The following is a 14,995-nucleotide window of genomic DNA, read 5'->3' as shown; positions in this document are numbered from 1 at the left end:
AAGGGTCCCAATTGTAAAATTTAACCATTAAATGGATTACAGTAATACCCTGAACTTACGCGATAGGTGGGACCGAGCGGCAACCGCGTAAGTCAAATTCGCGTAAGTTGGGGTATAATTTNAAAATCTTTAAAAATTTATTAAACAGAAGAACCCATAATTCATTGCTGGATATAATAACTGCTAAAGAAATTCAAATTAAGAAGTGAATAATAAAGATAACTAGTGAAGTTATACAGGAAACTCATTACAAATTTTAAAAATGAGAATAATCATAAATAGTTATCTAGTTTTATCGTTGTAGTTGGTAGCATTAGTAGTAAGTACACTATAGAATATTTCCAAATGACAGTGTACTTATCTACTAATAGTATATGCTGTCAAGTGCTTAGAGTGAAATGACAAATACAGTCACTAAGTAGCATCATAATGGTATCTGCCATATAAAATAACCACTTATGTTTTCATAAAATAACAGTCATGATTAGACTACTATTATAATACAACTAAATCATTCTATTCAATTATCAAAGAAAGATATTGATCTCATACTTAAATTAAATATCTGATAAGAGTAACAATTGCATTTAGTACCATTTAGTCAGTTCTAATGTCATCTTAGTGCCTAACAGGATTTTCCTTTCACACAGCTACTAAAATGACAAGAAATGATTGTTTTAGCATTTACATATATTCTAGATATCTTATATGCTAGGAATATGCTAAATGCAAACAGTAAAAAACAGACAACCATTTCTCAGCAATTTTTATTTGTAAGTTATAAAACAGAAATTATTTTATGCATTACCCATCTCATTAAAAAATTTTATAACTTAAGATTCTTTATCTTTTGAAGATAAAAATTGAATAGTTTAGGATTTCTTGACTTCTAAAAATTAGATGAAGGTCATTAGTGTGTTGTCATTGTTAATGTTTTTTACACTTCATATACCATACATATATTATATTTTCTTATTGATAAATTTGAACATTTTTAACATGTATTGACCCTACTTGTAACTCGATCAAATCTTATGCATACCAACATTAAATTACTAAATTGAATGCAGAAATTGTGATCCTCCTTAACATTATAAGTGCATAAACAATAATTTGTTCAAATTAAAAATGATTATTTCAAATAAGTACATTAAAATTCAGAGGAATAAGTTTGACAAACATATAAATAATTACAATAACAACACTTATTCAAACAAGGCTTATTTTATATGGATATACTAAAATTAAGAAAATTTTTCCTAATAATTAACAAAAATAAAATGAAATGAAATTTGTATTATAATAAAAATCTATAAATACCATATTAAAAATTTATTTTCTTAAAATATCCAAAGTTACTAGCAAAAAAAAACACAGGTAACTTTTTGATTTCTTTAGGTAGAGCATAATTTTTTTGTTTTTTTTTATTGCTCTATCTAAACATATTATAGTATATTATTTAAAATTTTTGTATACATAATAATTATTATTTTCATTTCTTGTAATATAAGATTGTGTAATTTTAAAACTGTATAAGTAAGATCATATTAATTGTAAACACACTTAAAAAATTTGATCATTATTATTGATTTTAAGGCATTTAATTATTAAATTGTCATTCAGGATTAACTTTCCGAAAAAAAAGTGAAAAAATTTTAATTTTAATAAATTTATTTGACTTTGAAATTAACTATATAAAATCAAAATACTTACACACAATTCCTTGTAGCCAAATCTCGATGCACAACTTTCTTTTTGTGCAAATAAATCATTCCATGAATTATTTGAATTGCCATCGCCACTAAATCTTGACTGAGTAATGTCTATTTAAAAAAGAATTTGGTTTTAATATTTTAATTAATAATTACTGTTTACAGAAATAAAAGTAAATTAAGTGATTATTCAAATAAAACGAGAGATTTTGAAAGTAGTTACAGCAGATTATCTAACATTTAAAATACTGTAAAAAGACAACAACAATGCCAATTATATACCTAAAATGTTAATATAACAAACTATAAATATTAAAATATTAAATAATTTTAAGAATAAGTCAATATAATGAATAAAATTTATTAAATGCTTTTATAATTAAATACAACCCCTGGCAAAAATTATGGAATCATTTCATCGTGAGGATATTTTTTCAGTGTTTTATGCATATAATAAGAAAATAAAGTGAGCAATTGATACAAAATAAATTTTCAATAATAGTCAAACCTTTTGCCTATGTTAAGTACAACTTAAGCAATCAAAATAAATGTATTTTTTAAATTTTATATATCAAAGTGAAAAAAAAATTATGGAATCAGTCAACTTTGTTGCTCCATTTCAAGCTTTTCTGACAGCCTTTAATTCTTTCAGACATGAATTTCACTAACGCAAAAAAAAATATTTGAGATTGATAGCTTTCCAGCTTTCGCAAATAGCTGTCAAGAGATCTGATTTGCAGCATAAAGCTTTCTCCCGGACCAATTTCTTTCATTTTCATCACATGTTTTCTATCAGGTTGAGATCCTGACTGCTGTCCATTCATCTGTTGTGTTGATGTGCTGTTGAAAAAAATTTTTAACAATTCAAGTCCTGTGACAAGATGCATTATCATCTTGGAAAATGTCATCACCACCAGACATTTTCAATGGATAAAATAAGAAAGTTCTTCAAAATGTCAACATTTAACTGTTAATGTAATAAACAATATGCAATCCAAATAATAATTTTGGCATTTTCTTTAGGCAATCATCTTTATAAGCTTTATTAGAATGGTACCAGACAAAAGTTCCAACAGCATCTCCATAACCAATGAAAATTTGTGATTCATCACTAAATATCACATTCATCCAGTCATCTACAATTCAGGAATGTTTTGCTTTGGCCCACTATAACCTTATTTTATATTTTGGTGACAGTGCTGGTTTTCATTTTGCTTTTGTATATAAAAATTTTGTTTATTTCAAACAGTTTCTCACTATTCTGTCACAGATACTAACACTTACTTCTTTCCACTTTCTATTGTCTCCTTTGTTGTATATTTCCTAATTTCAAGGCAGTTGCCTAATTTCCTATCTTGTTGCTTTAATGTTTTTTATGGTTGACCAGTAAGTTCTCCTTTTATAATATTCCTATTTTGTTTATACTTGCATCAAATTTTAGATACAGCTGACTGTAAACAACACACATCTTTTTTGCAACAATCTGTGTCGAATTGCCATCTTCAAGAAGTTTTACAATCAATCCAATTGTTTCAACAGATGATTCTCTTCCAGGAGTCATGATTTTATTACATTATTAAAAGAGTAAATCAGCTGCGTGGCTACAAACATTCACTTTATATTCAGAGTTACTATTTGTTTATTGAACAATGTAGCAAGCAATGCTTAATTTATGTAGTTTCAAAGATTCCTTCCCCTCTCATCTCTTTTTTTCTTTTTGATGTTTTGCCTTCTTTTTTTTCTATTTTTCCAAAACTGTTGTATATCACATGCCTTCTTTTTTTTCTATTGTTCTATTGTTATTTTCTATATTCTACCTCTTTTTTGAATTGGATCACTTTTGGGAGAACCAGTTAGACTGAACGTAAAAGAAATCAAGGAGTGATAAAATTTGAAAAAGGTGGGCTTGGAGCATGGACAAAACAAGGTGAGGGGTGACATGAGAATAGAAGAGGAAAAGTCAAAAAAAAGAGGACTCTCATACACAATGGGCAATTTTGTGAAGATCTGAATCAGGGTAAAGAATATATTGGATACTTGACTTTTTGAAATGGAGAGCTAATATTTAATCAGCCTTCATAAAAATATTTACAGTTAAAAATGAAGAACTGGAGTTGTCCCCACCTCTGCAAAAAGAAAAGAAAAGAAAAAGGGAAAGAAGTCAAATTTCCTTAGGTATCATGTTCTACTGATCACACAAATAATCTGGATTACCCTTTGTCTCTCCATCACAGTATTTCCTCTTGCTACTGTCTGTCTTCTTACTAACCCTTTCTTTTTATTTTAGTTTTTAAGTGTTAGGATAAGTTTAGTGTATTCATGATTGTCTTTATTAGGTCTTGCAGTGTTTTGCAGTTGTGCCTTCAACATGGTTCTTGTCTTTTCTTTGCGTCTGTATATTGAGTATTTGTGTGAGGGATTTGGGTAATTTCCCAATTAGTATTCTTTAAGTTGGCATCCGATTTTTTTTATTTGTATATAATCAAGATTTTTTGTTTATTATTTGAAATTTTTTTGTTTTGATCATGTTGATACATGACAAATCTTTATATATCTAAACATCACAAATATCTTTGCTTTCTTTCCACCTTTTACACCAGTGACAGTCCAAAACAGAATTCTTATATATTGTTATATATAGAATTCATATTTAAGATGTTTTAAATATTTACTTTATGTATTTTATTGTGAAATTGGCTAATTTACCAGAGGATGCTGATTCCATCTACATGCTGTTGCAGGATATAGCCTCAAAGGAAAGGAAAAATTATTTTAGACTAAACAACCTTTCAATAATGCAATATTTTAAACTGCTAGTTATCATATCCAGAAAGAATAAATTCTTAATTTGACCTTCTGGAATTTTTAAATCATAAAAAAGATTTCAAGTTTTCATAAAATATTTTCAACAAATTGAACTACAAGTAAATTAAAATAAATATATTTATCACCACTATTTATTATAACAGATATCAAATGATTTAGTTTTAATAATAAAGTATTTTGTAATAATTTTAAAAATACACAAAAAAATATATGTATGAAATGCTTTATAAAGAATATCTATATACTGAATAGTAATACATACATGGCAATGTCCTTCTGCTGAAAATTTACACTTCTGTAGAAACTTTTTAAGATTTCCCTGATTCATATATGGATACACTAGTAATGGCCTCTGTAAATTATGAGTACATACACCTATGACAGGTAAGACATTTTTATGGTTCATTCCATACATCATCATCCCTTCTGATAATAATAATGATATTTGTACCTCTGATGCTTGATCTGAAATTATAATTTTTTTTTATGTAGTATATATATATATACACACACATAATATAACTGTCATTTAGAATCTATTTACAAAATGAAACAAAAAGAATGTTTCATTTAATTAACAAGAATGAATAATATTTAAACTATATAATTTGTGTGTATAATATTAAAAAAATATGGTTATTCTTGATTATAAGTGTTTAAATAAACTAATATTTTATAATACTTTCTTTATACTTTGGCAAAAAGTTCCAGAATGATGAGAAATGAACAAAACTCATACATACTTAAAAGAAATAGTGTTATTAATGTTTTTTTAATGTTTGAAACATTAAACACTAAAAATACCTAGTAAGGTACTTTTAGTGTTTGTTTCAAACGTTAAAAAAGTTTAAAAAGGGTCCTGAAATTTTAGTCTTTACAAATACATAGTTCTAAATTTATAAATTGAGCAACCTGGGAGTTTTTCATGCGTGGTATGTCCTGGATGTGTCAGGCTTCCCTTGTGGGCTTGGCCAAGCCCATGGTAATTATGATTAAAAAGGTCCTCCATCATTATCATTATTTGCTAAATAACTTTTTAAACTTTTTGCTCACAGGGTGCCAATTTAAATAACATTTGGTTTTGATTTGGATTTTCATCAAATGTCATAAAATAAAACCTGGTGTTCAATAATTTAAATTCTAAAAGCATTATATAACAAAGGTGTATTCTATTTTTAAAATGACAGGAAGTCCTATGTAGATCTGAGACATCAGGTTTAAAAGCATATATTCTATAATAGAATGTATCAAATGGAACATCTGTAGAATTCAAATTTAAATAGTTATAAATATGATGAACCATTCAGGAGTGTGATTCTGCAAATGGATGGAAGTAGGGTGTTAAGATTGGATCAAAGTGTATGTGCCACATGCACAAAATTTGTGTTTCACCTTTATATAAAATAAAACCTGGTTAATACAGTTGTCTTATTGGCATGTTTTAAAGCTCTCCAAGATCTCTAAATCTCTACTACGGTCATTATGCTGGGTATAACATAACAATCTCGTCCAGTCAAGTTTAGCCTCAATATTGTTGTTAGAGGTGTGTATGGACATAGTGATGGATGGTTTCATGTTGTCGATATCATATTTGTGCTCTTTTATGCACTGTTTAAGGGATCTTTTTGTGGCACCTATGTAAACTAGTTCTCCATCAAACCTATCATCCTTCAAGAGTATCCTACAAATCAGGCTTCCTTTCTTTGTTTATGGCATCTTTCTCGTTTCTCAGTAGCACATATATAGTGGGATTATGCCTATATTTAATGTAAGCACGTTTATGTTTTGCTATTTGTTCACATATTGCATTCAAAAGTGACATTCATAAGTAATTACCACCCATTTGATATTCATCTGTCTCCTACATGACTGTCATTGGTTTACTCATATTTATAATCTATTCAAACTTATCAATATAAATTTGAATTCTGAAGAGATTCTGTTATAGAATGTATCTTTAAACATAATTCAGACCTTAGGAGGAGGTTGAAAACATTCACATTTCATTAAAACATTGTTACTGGAAGAACTTAAGTTTTTTATAGTGCATTTTATGTTACAGAACAGTCCAGTTTGCAGAGGAGTTTTTTCCTTTATCAGAAAAAAAAAAAAAAAAAAACAGAATGTTTGTGACCAAGCCTTCTAAATTACATACTAGTTAACTAACATGTTTTGAACTTCAATTTTAGAGGTGTAAAGTATACAGCAGTGTGGGTTATGCAACCATTTTTTGTTTTAGCAATTTTCTGTACAATATACACCAATGCAGGTTATGCGCCACTGCAAGCAATATACAGAAATTACAGTAATCTTTTTATAAAAAGTCCCCAAAAAGCTGATGATTTGAATCTATTATCTCACAATCTCACAATTATTACTATTATTTATGATGATTTAGTATATAATTTATATATCTCTTAAATATTGATTATAATAAATTAATTAAAAGATATATAAATTATGATTTAAAAAATAAAATCTGAAAATCAGATATATAAAATTATTATTGTTTTAAGTATAAGTTTGTGGCATTTTACATTATTAATAACAAAAATTAGCAGAAAAATTTTGGTGGCGATGTTAAAACAAATTTTAAGAAATACTAAAAACATATAACTTAACAAAACATGTGAGTACTTTTGGCAATATACAAACTTGCCATCATCAGGCAAATCAAATGCAGAATGGAAAAGAACAAAATTTGAAAATATTAGAATAAAACGAAAAAGTTGTTTAAATAAATAAATATAAAAATACATTTTTGTTCTATTCCAACATTTTCAAATTTTGTTCTTTGCCATTCTGCAGTTGATTTGTCCGATGATGGCAAGCTTGTATGTTGCTGAATGTACTTGCATATTTTAAATTATACAGTTTGTTTATTCATTAAAATCTGTTTTAATGTTGCACAGAGTTTCTTCTACCCACATTTATTACTTTTTAAAAATTTATTGAAACTCCATTTTATATTTACCGTTATATCTTAATAGACATTGGCAATTAAAAAACTTAACAGTTTATTTCTTTAAAAATATCATCTTAAAAAATTAAAAAAAACTTCAAGGGTTAATACCAAATACCACCATCTTTTTTATCTATAACTGCATTTTATCAGAGACAAACACTACTAAGGATTACAATTGTTAGTCTTTCTGTCTCTTTTTGTTTGTTTTGTTTCTTTGTTAGTTTTTTGTCTCTGATAAAATGCAGTTATAGATAAAAAAATGACAGTGGTATTCAGTATTAACCCTTGAAGTTTTTTAATTTTTTAAGATGATTTTTTTAAAGAAATATAAAAAAAACACACCACAAGTAAATATATATATATATATATATATATATATATATTTGTTACTTATACAAGTTAACAGTTTATATTATTTAAAACAAAGTTTTTCTTTAAAATATAAAATTGCTATTTTTACTTACTTACAAAGATTTTAAGTAATTAATAAACATAAATATTAGCTAAATTATTAATAATTAAGTTATAAATGAAAAATAAAATATTTTACGTTTTACTTTCTTAAATGTAATAATGTAATTCCCACTTACCAGATACAGTTTTAATAAACACATGCTGTTCATTATTACTTTCACTGTTGTCATCATCTATTAAAATTCCGTGATAAATCTGACCAAAAGTTCCTGAAATTTTGAAAACATATTTTTTTATTTATAATAATTTTAATGAATTAAATTCAATAATAATCACATTTAAAATTTTATTTCAATTTTTACAATTTAATATAAAACAAAACGTTATCTGTATCTGATGTAAAATTAACTTCTGTATTTACAGAAATGTATGATACTTCTAAATTGGATATATGGGTGTTTAGTGCTTAAAATCATTACTTGATTGTGTTTATTAAGAAAAGTTTCTGTTTGAAGTCTAAAATATTTTTGTTTTTCAAAATATAAATTGCTTCCTTATGATTATTATTATATTTTGCTTTTGATATTGTTAAAAAATTCAAAAAGTAAAAACAAATAAAAAACGTTTCAAAATCTTCTTAAATATAATTTATTCTTTATTGCGAAAACAAGAAAATTTATCATCATTAATAACTAAATTTTATAATGTTACTTCATCAGTGCATTTCTTCAATTAAGATAAAATATCATTTTAAAATAATAAATTACAATTTTACAATTCTTTTTCAAATTTAACAGCAGCAACATTTTACTTCTGTCAGATAATTATTTCAAATAATTGAAATAAATATCTCTTTCTAAACAGGATTATAATTTAATTACTATTTTAAAAAATTGTATATTAATCAACATTTAAAATAACTTTGTTGTTTACAAACAAAATTATCGTAAAAGAAATTATTTGTTTTCTCAATAATAATGACTTTTCAAACAACATTAGAATTACTTAAATCATTAATTTATGTTTTTTTTCTTTTAAATGAACTCTAGTTATTTAAATATATATATTAAACAGTTTAAATTTGTCGTAAGCAAATTTTATGCTACACATTCAAAGGTGCTACTGTAATAAAAGTATTAATTTATAGGTTCCTGGATAAATACATAAATAACAAGACATGCAGAATACTTTTTAAATGACTATTTTATCATAAATTTTAATAATATTGTATGTACTTCACTATTGATATATTCTAAGCTAAAAGTTTCTAAATTGTATTAATTTGGCTAATTGGTCCTGAAAAGTTGTAGCTAAATTAAGATAACATAAAATATTTTTTACACAATTGAGTATTTTAATTATATTATTATTATTATTATTATTATTATTATATTACAAATTTAGTTTCTTTTTAAAATTATTATTTACTTTTGTATTCATTTTTAACAAATTAGGCAATGAAATTTATAGCCAAATTTTGAGTTGTTGCCATTTGGCCAAAAAAATAGTTGTTTAATCCCAAAATAGTTCAATCATAATAAATTAGTAAAATTTGACATGAATTTCAGAATTAAACATTTTCTTAGTTAATTTAACAGATTTAATTTTTATAAATATCATGGAACTATATATAAATGACTTTACTGTATACGGTGGTGTACTCTTTTCCCTTGGGTGGTGAGGACCAATTTGTGGAACTACAGAAAACAAAGAGAGAAAGAGGACCTGAGGCACGAGTGAAAGTGAGTGGAAACTTCTTTCAACTGATCCTCAGAGTAGACAAATGTGAAAGATGGTGCTCCATGTTTTCAAGAGCAGCTAGACTGGAGGAATAGGCTAGCCCGATAAGAACTTGACTTTTTCATAGCCACAATAAAAGGAGTGTTGACTAGGTATAAAGGAAGAACAACAAGCCATCAGTCTGAGCAAGTTCCACATGGCCTCCCACTGAAATTGTGAAAAGTTCCATACATCCTGGGTATTTCACTCTTTTCTATAATCTGTTTCACCATTTGTCACTCTCCCTGTTAACTTCCCTCTTCCCTTATTTTAAGTTAGTTTGTAAATACTAGTTACAGTCTTTCCTGGTACCATATATAGTATATGTTGCAATCAGTGCATATTTATGCCATTGTCTGCCACTGATTTCTGTTATAACTATGTTACCAGTGATTTTTGTTACCATTCTACAAGAGTTTCCCTTATACCACATTGACGAAATCATGAGTAAATTCCACAAAAGCACTTTCTGTGCTAGACTTCAAATCTGGGTATTTTCAGATTAAGCTCGATCCTTCTGTGTGGCATATGTATGCCTTTTCAACCCCTTTGGGGGAAATACCAAATGTGTCCCTAGCCCAAGTAGAGAAGAATAGTGGACAATTTTTCCAATATGTGATGGGACAATTTATTGGTATTAATTGCTTTGTGTTTCAGGATGATGTGGTTCTCTTCTCAAAATCTTCAGATGAGCAGCTTGTACTCCTGGATAGGGTCATTGAGATTTTCCACAGTACCAACTTAAAACTAAACCCAGAAAAGAGTAGATTTACAGTTAGGGAAGTGCGATATTTGGGGCATATTATTAGTTGTGAAGGAATTCTCCGAGACCCTGGCAAAGTGTGCACCAAACATGAAGTTGCACCTCCCCATAATATTAAAGGTGTATGTAGTTTTTTGGGGATGGTTGGTTTCTTTTGCACTTCATCCCTGGCTTTTCAGATATAGCCCTACTTTTAATCAATCTAAATAAAAAGGAAAGTATCTTTATGTGGAGTGACCAATGTCAAAGGACTTTTGAGGAATTGAAAGTATTGCTAACAAGCCCACCTTTGTTAAAACACCCAGATTTTGCAGCCCCATTTATATACTGATGCTTCAAATGATTGTGCTGGATCAGACAGGTAAAGAACAGAGTTTTCTCACGTAGGCTACTTCAGTAAAAAATTCAATGGGCTGAGCTGAATTATTCAACTATCAAGAAGGAATGCCTGGCGATCATATTGCCCTTCCGTCACTTTAAATCTATCATCCTGGGCCATAATGTAAAAGTCCATTCTGTTCATAAACCCTTAATATTCCTTAAAAACATGCGAAACTACATCAAATGTCTCACGTGCTGGTCTATGGAGCTATCAGACTATAATTTTAGTATTGTGAGGTCCTGAACAGGTCTGAACCATCACAAAATTGCAAAAATCAGTTAATTTGGAGAAAAATGTAATTGTTTAGAAAGGTTAAAAAAATGTTTGTAGTTGGACATCTTTTATTTATATTAAAACTGCAGTGCAGAATCATAAATCAGAATCATAGAAAGAATGTCATCCTATGATCAGTGGGAGATTGAATTCAGCTTCAATTTTGACCTCTTCCATGCTCCAGGTAGGAGTCCATTATGTTTAGTAATGAGGGATCAGCCATTCAGAAAGCGTGGATGAGGAAGATCACCCAATCGGAATGGCCAATCGAAAGATGGAAATTGATATAATTTTCAAAAATCAAGGACACATCACACTCAGTTAGTTAATGTTCCTAATAACCAAGACGCTGTTTGTCAACACACTAAATGAAGTTTTCCACCAATTGTGTGTTGAAACCACCTCTGCGTCGCCCGAAACAACTGTCGTCTCTTGTATGGATAACAACCAAGTCCCTGCAAACAGCCAACTCAAATCTTCCTCATCACCAGATGGAACTCATCATTTCTGCCACGGTACCCATCCATCATCTGCCATCCACCTCCAACTGCCAAAGGACTCCTCTTATCTATCAATTGATCATTGCATCTGAACACAACCTTGGATATGAACATTTGTATAGCATAAGTTCTCCTGAATTACAATAAATGGTTTTATGTTAGACACTTGTCATCAATGTCTCCTCTGCCACTACCCACATGCTGATAGACCCTAGACCATCACTGACGCGGAAGTGACTGATTTCTTCCTAATAGTCGGCAAACTGACAGTATAAACCATGTGAAGGGGAGAATGAACCTGGTGGCTGATGCATTGTACCGTCCCAAGCACCTTGAGACTATGGGAGAACCACGAGACAGCAATTTAAATGCTATTAATAAAACCCTTTGAAGAAGAATAGTCAAGTCTCAAGAGGAGGATGAATTCTTTTGTTTAATGAAGAAAAATCAGTTCAATCAAAGAAATGCATATGAAATTGGCACACTTTGGTCTACAATTGATGTAGACCAAAGTGTGCCAATTTAAATGGAGGTAAGTAGATGTGTGTGTGTGTGTGTGTGTGTATAAAAAAGTGGTTGACGATGTGATTAAAGTATTTCATTGCTCACCCCTCTTGGGCCACCTTAACATTGAGAAAACCCATGATCTGATAGATCGTTAGTACTACATAAAAGGCCTCCGAGCCCAAGTGAAGCGTATTGTCCGTTGTTGTAAAATATGTCAAAAATACAACCTCCACCATGGCCACGCACCACTTCATGAAACGTGAACTGTGGAATTCCCATTTCAGAAAATTGCAATTGATATTGTAGGCCCCTCCATGTATCCCCAAGTGACCATTCATCCATACAGTATTTACTATGATCAATGTATACAACCATTTTGCTGAAGCAACCCCATGAAGGACCAATCAGCACAGGTAATAGCTGAGCTATCTTTGACCATATAATATGCAGATATGGGTGCCCCAACATTATTATCTTGGACTGTGAGAATAGCTTCACGTCAGCTATTCCAAGATGCTTGCAATCACTTACAGATAAAAAATAATATTACCATGGCATACTGCCCCTGTTCAAACTCAGTTTGCAAGAAATTTAATAAAATGCTTTGCAATGTAATAGCTCACATATCTAAAGGAAATAATAGGAAATGGGATTTATTCATCTCACCAGCACTCCTCTTCATGTACAATAATGCAACCCATACCTCAACTTTATGGCTTTGACCCATACTTCCCAGTTGCCTTTTTGTCAGATCAATGAAATGACAATCAAATTAAGCAACAAACAGCAGACTTAAGGATCAGGCTAAAAACGATCCAGGAGGCTGCATATAAGTTGGGAAGATGGAGAAATCTGAATACCAAAGCCAGATTTACTGTAACCAAAAAATCAACACTTAGGTAGAAGGGCAAAGAGTTTGGCTCCGTAAGAGGAGAAGTAAGAACTTTGGAAAATTATCTGTGAAATATTTAGGGCCATAAAAGCAAATTTTTGTCAAATTTGGAGTCTGAACTTTAAAGCATTCCTAGTTAGAGTCATTCAAAGTATGAGGTACCACTGTATTTGCATATACAGTAAAGTCATGATAAGTCAAAACTGCAGAAGACTAAAACAAACTTTGAATTATTGTTAGTGCAATTTATCAAATGTGAAAAATTTCCTATGATACAGAACAAAACACAACTATATACAGTATACTGTAAACAAGAACAAAGGTTTATCAATCAGGCTGAAAACATTTGTTTTAATTAAATTTAATTGCTGGAAAAGTATGTAAGGTGTGTTCAGTATCTTTATAAACTTCAATTGTTCTTAGCTGACCTAGTTTAGAAAACATAGAAACCTTTCCATTATTCAAATGGCTTAATAACCTGAAGCAGATTTCTAAAAAGGCTGAAAACATTTGTTTTTTGCATTCTTTTAATCAACTGACTGCTGGAAAAGTAAGAAACGTGTGTCGCAATTAGTTGTATATTATTCCAGCTTTTATGTGATATATTTAAGTTACACTTAACAACTGAAGTGTACAAAATGTGAAACACTTATCAGATATTTAAAAATATATATGATTATTTTTTATATACTTAAAAATTTTCAAACGTTTTTAAAAGAAATAATTTACTTATTCTTGCAGTGCAAGTACAGTATAGCTATGAATAAAAATATTATTATATTTTTATATGTTTTAGAGGAAAATGATACTTTCATTTACAATTTATATAATTAATTTTGGAAACATTAAATTATTCTATGTTTTTAGACGTTAGATTAAAGCATATCGAAAACTAAAAATCATATTTGCAACATTACTGAAATTTTGAAAATTCTAATAAAAGAAAGAAAAATTAATTATTAATTACAATTATATGTTCATATCTTATTGATAAAAAATTATTATTTGTGTTCAGTTTAAAAGCATCTGAGTTTACTTTTGGATTGAAATTTAAAAACATTGTAGATCTATATTCCCACTGTCATCTGTCAATTTTTCCTTAATCTCTAGAATAAAGTTATATAGATGAAATCTGAGACCAGATAAGGAAACTTTAGGGGCAGGAGGCTCCAATTAAACTACACTCACTGCCAAAAGTTAAGCACGGAGCAGAAAATGTTTATGTCCGGAAAGCAATCTGCATTTGAGAGGCTGCAATTCACTGCAGAGGTAGGTGGAAGTATGCAAATATGTTACGTTACTATCAATCATGGTTACGTGTCACAAAATATGCAAAAGATGCAGTCATATAAGAAGCCAGCCTTCTGAAGTGTGAGAGGAGTTGCATGTAAGTGCCGAGAAAAAGTGTGGAGAACTGTTGTACAATTAGTGTGCATGACTGATGTGTTTTTATGACTTCCAGAATACGAATGACAGACAGTGAGTGCTGGTGGTGTGTGGGATGCCTTGAAGCAGGACAATCAATCACAGATGTTGCTCTTTTCTTTGGCATTCATCATTCCGTCATTTCACGGTTATGGAAACAATTCCAAACAAGCCAAACAGTAGTCTGAAGACCTGTGGCCGGTCGCCCAAGAGTTACGATCCCTGCAGAAGATCACTATATTGCTGTTGTAGCCAAGCAGAATCAAAGAGCAACCTCTACACATGTGACATCAATGGTTGCAGCAGCCATTGGTAAAACGATATCTGCTGCTACTGTGCGCCGAAGGCTACACATGAACGGACTGTACGTCTGGGTACCATGAATTTGTGTTCCACTATCCGTCCAATCCAGAGGCACACGATTAAAGTGGTGTCTGCAACATGTGAATTGGACTGTGTCTGATTGGGGCAACGTTATGTTCATGGATGAGTTGCAATTTTCCCTGGAGCCAGATTACAAACATGTAAGAGTATGGAAAGAAAAAGGCACATGCAAT

General features: G+C 29.7%; 1 protein-coding gene across 1 annotated transcript in view; it reads right to left on the bottom strand.

Moving 5' to 3' along the window:
* LOC111623353 (tyrosine-protein kinase RYK-like) overlaps positions 1-14,995 on the bottom strand; it is a 101,682-nt gene that overhangs the window by 15,084 nt on the left and 71,603 nt on the right. Inside the window, exons 9-11 of the mRNA XM_023365900.1 lie at positions 8,094-8,186; positions 4,801-5,003; positions 1,714-1,823 (exon numbers count right to left, since the gene is read on the bottom strand). Of these exons, the coding sequence (XP_023221668.1) occupies positions 1,714-1,823; positions 4,801-5,003; positions 8,094-8,186 (406 nt within the window). The remainder of the gene's footprint in view (positions 1-1,713; positions 1,824-4,800; positions 5,004-8,093; positions 8,187-14,995) is intronic.

Source organism: Centruroides sculpturatus, unplaced genomic scaffold (genome assembly GCF_000671375.1).
Source record: "Centruroides sculpturatus isolate CEXI.00-Female unplaced genomic scaffold, Cexi_2.0 scaffold220, whole genome shotgun sequence".
Taxonomy (NCBI): Eukaryota; Metazoa; Arthropoda; class Arachnida; order Scorpiones; family Buthidae; genus Centruroides; species Centruroides sculpturatus.
This window is presented reverse-complemented; position numbering and strand designations above follow the sequence as displayed.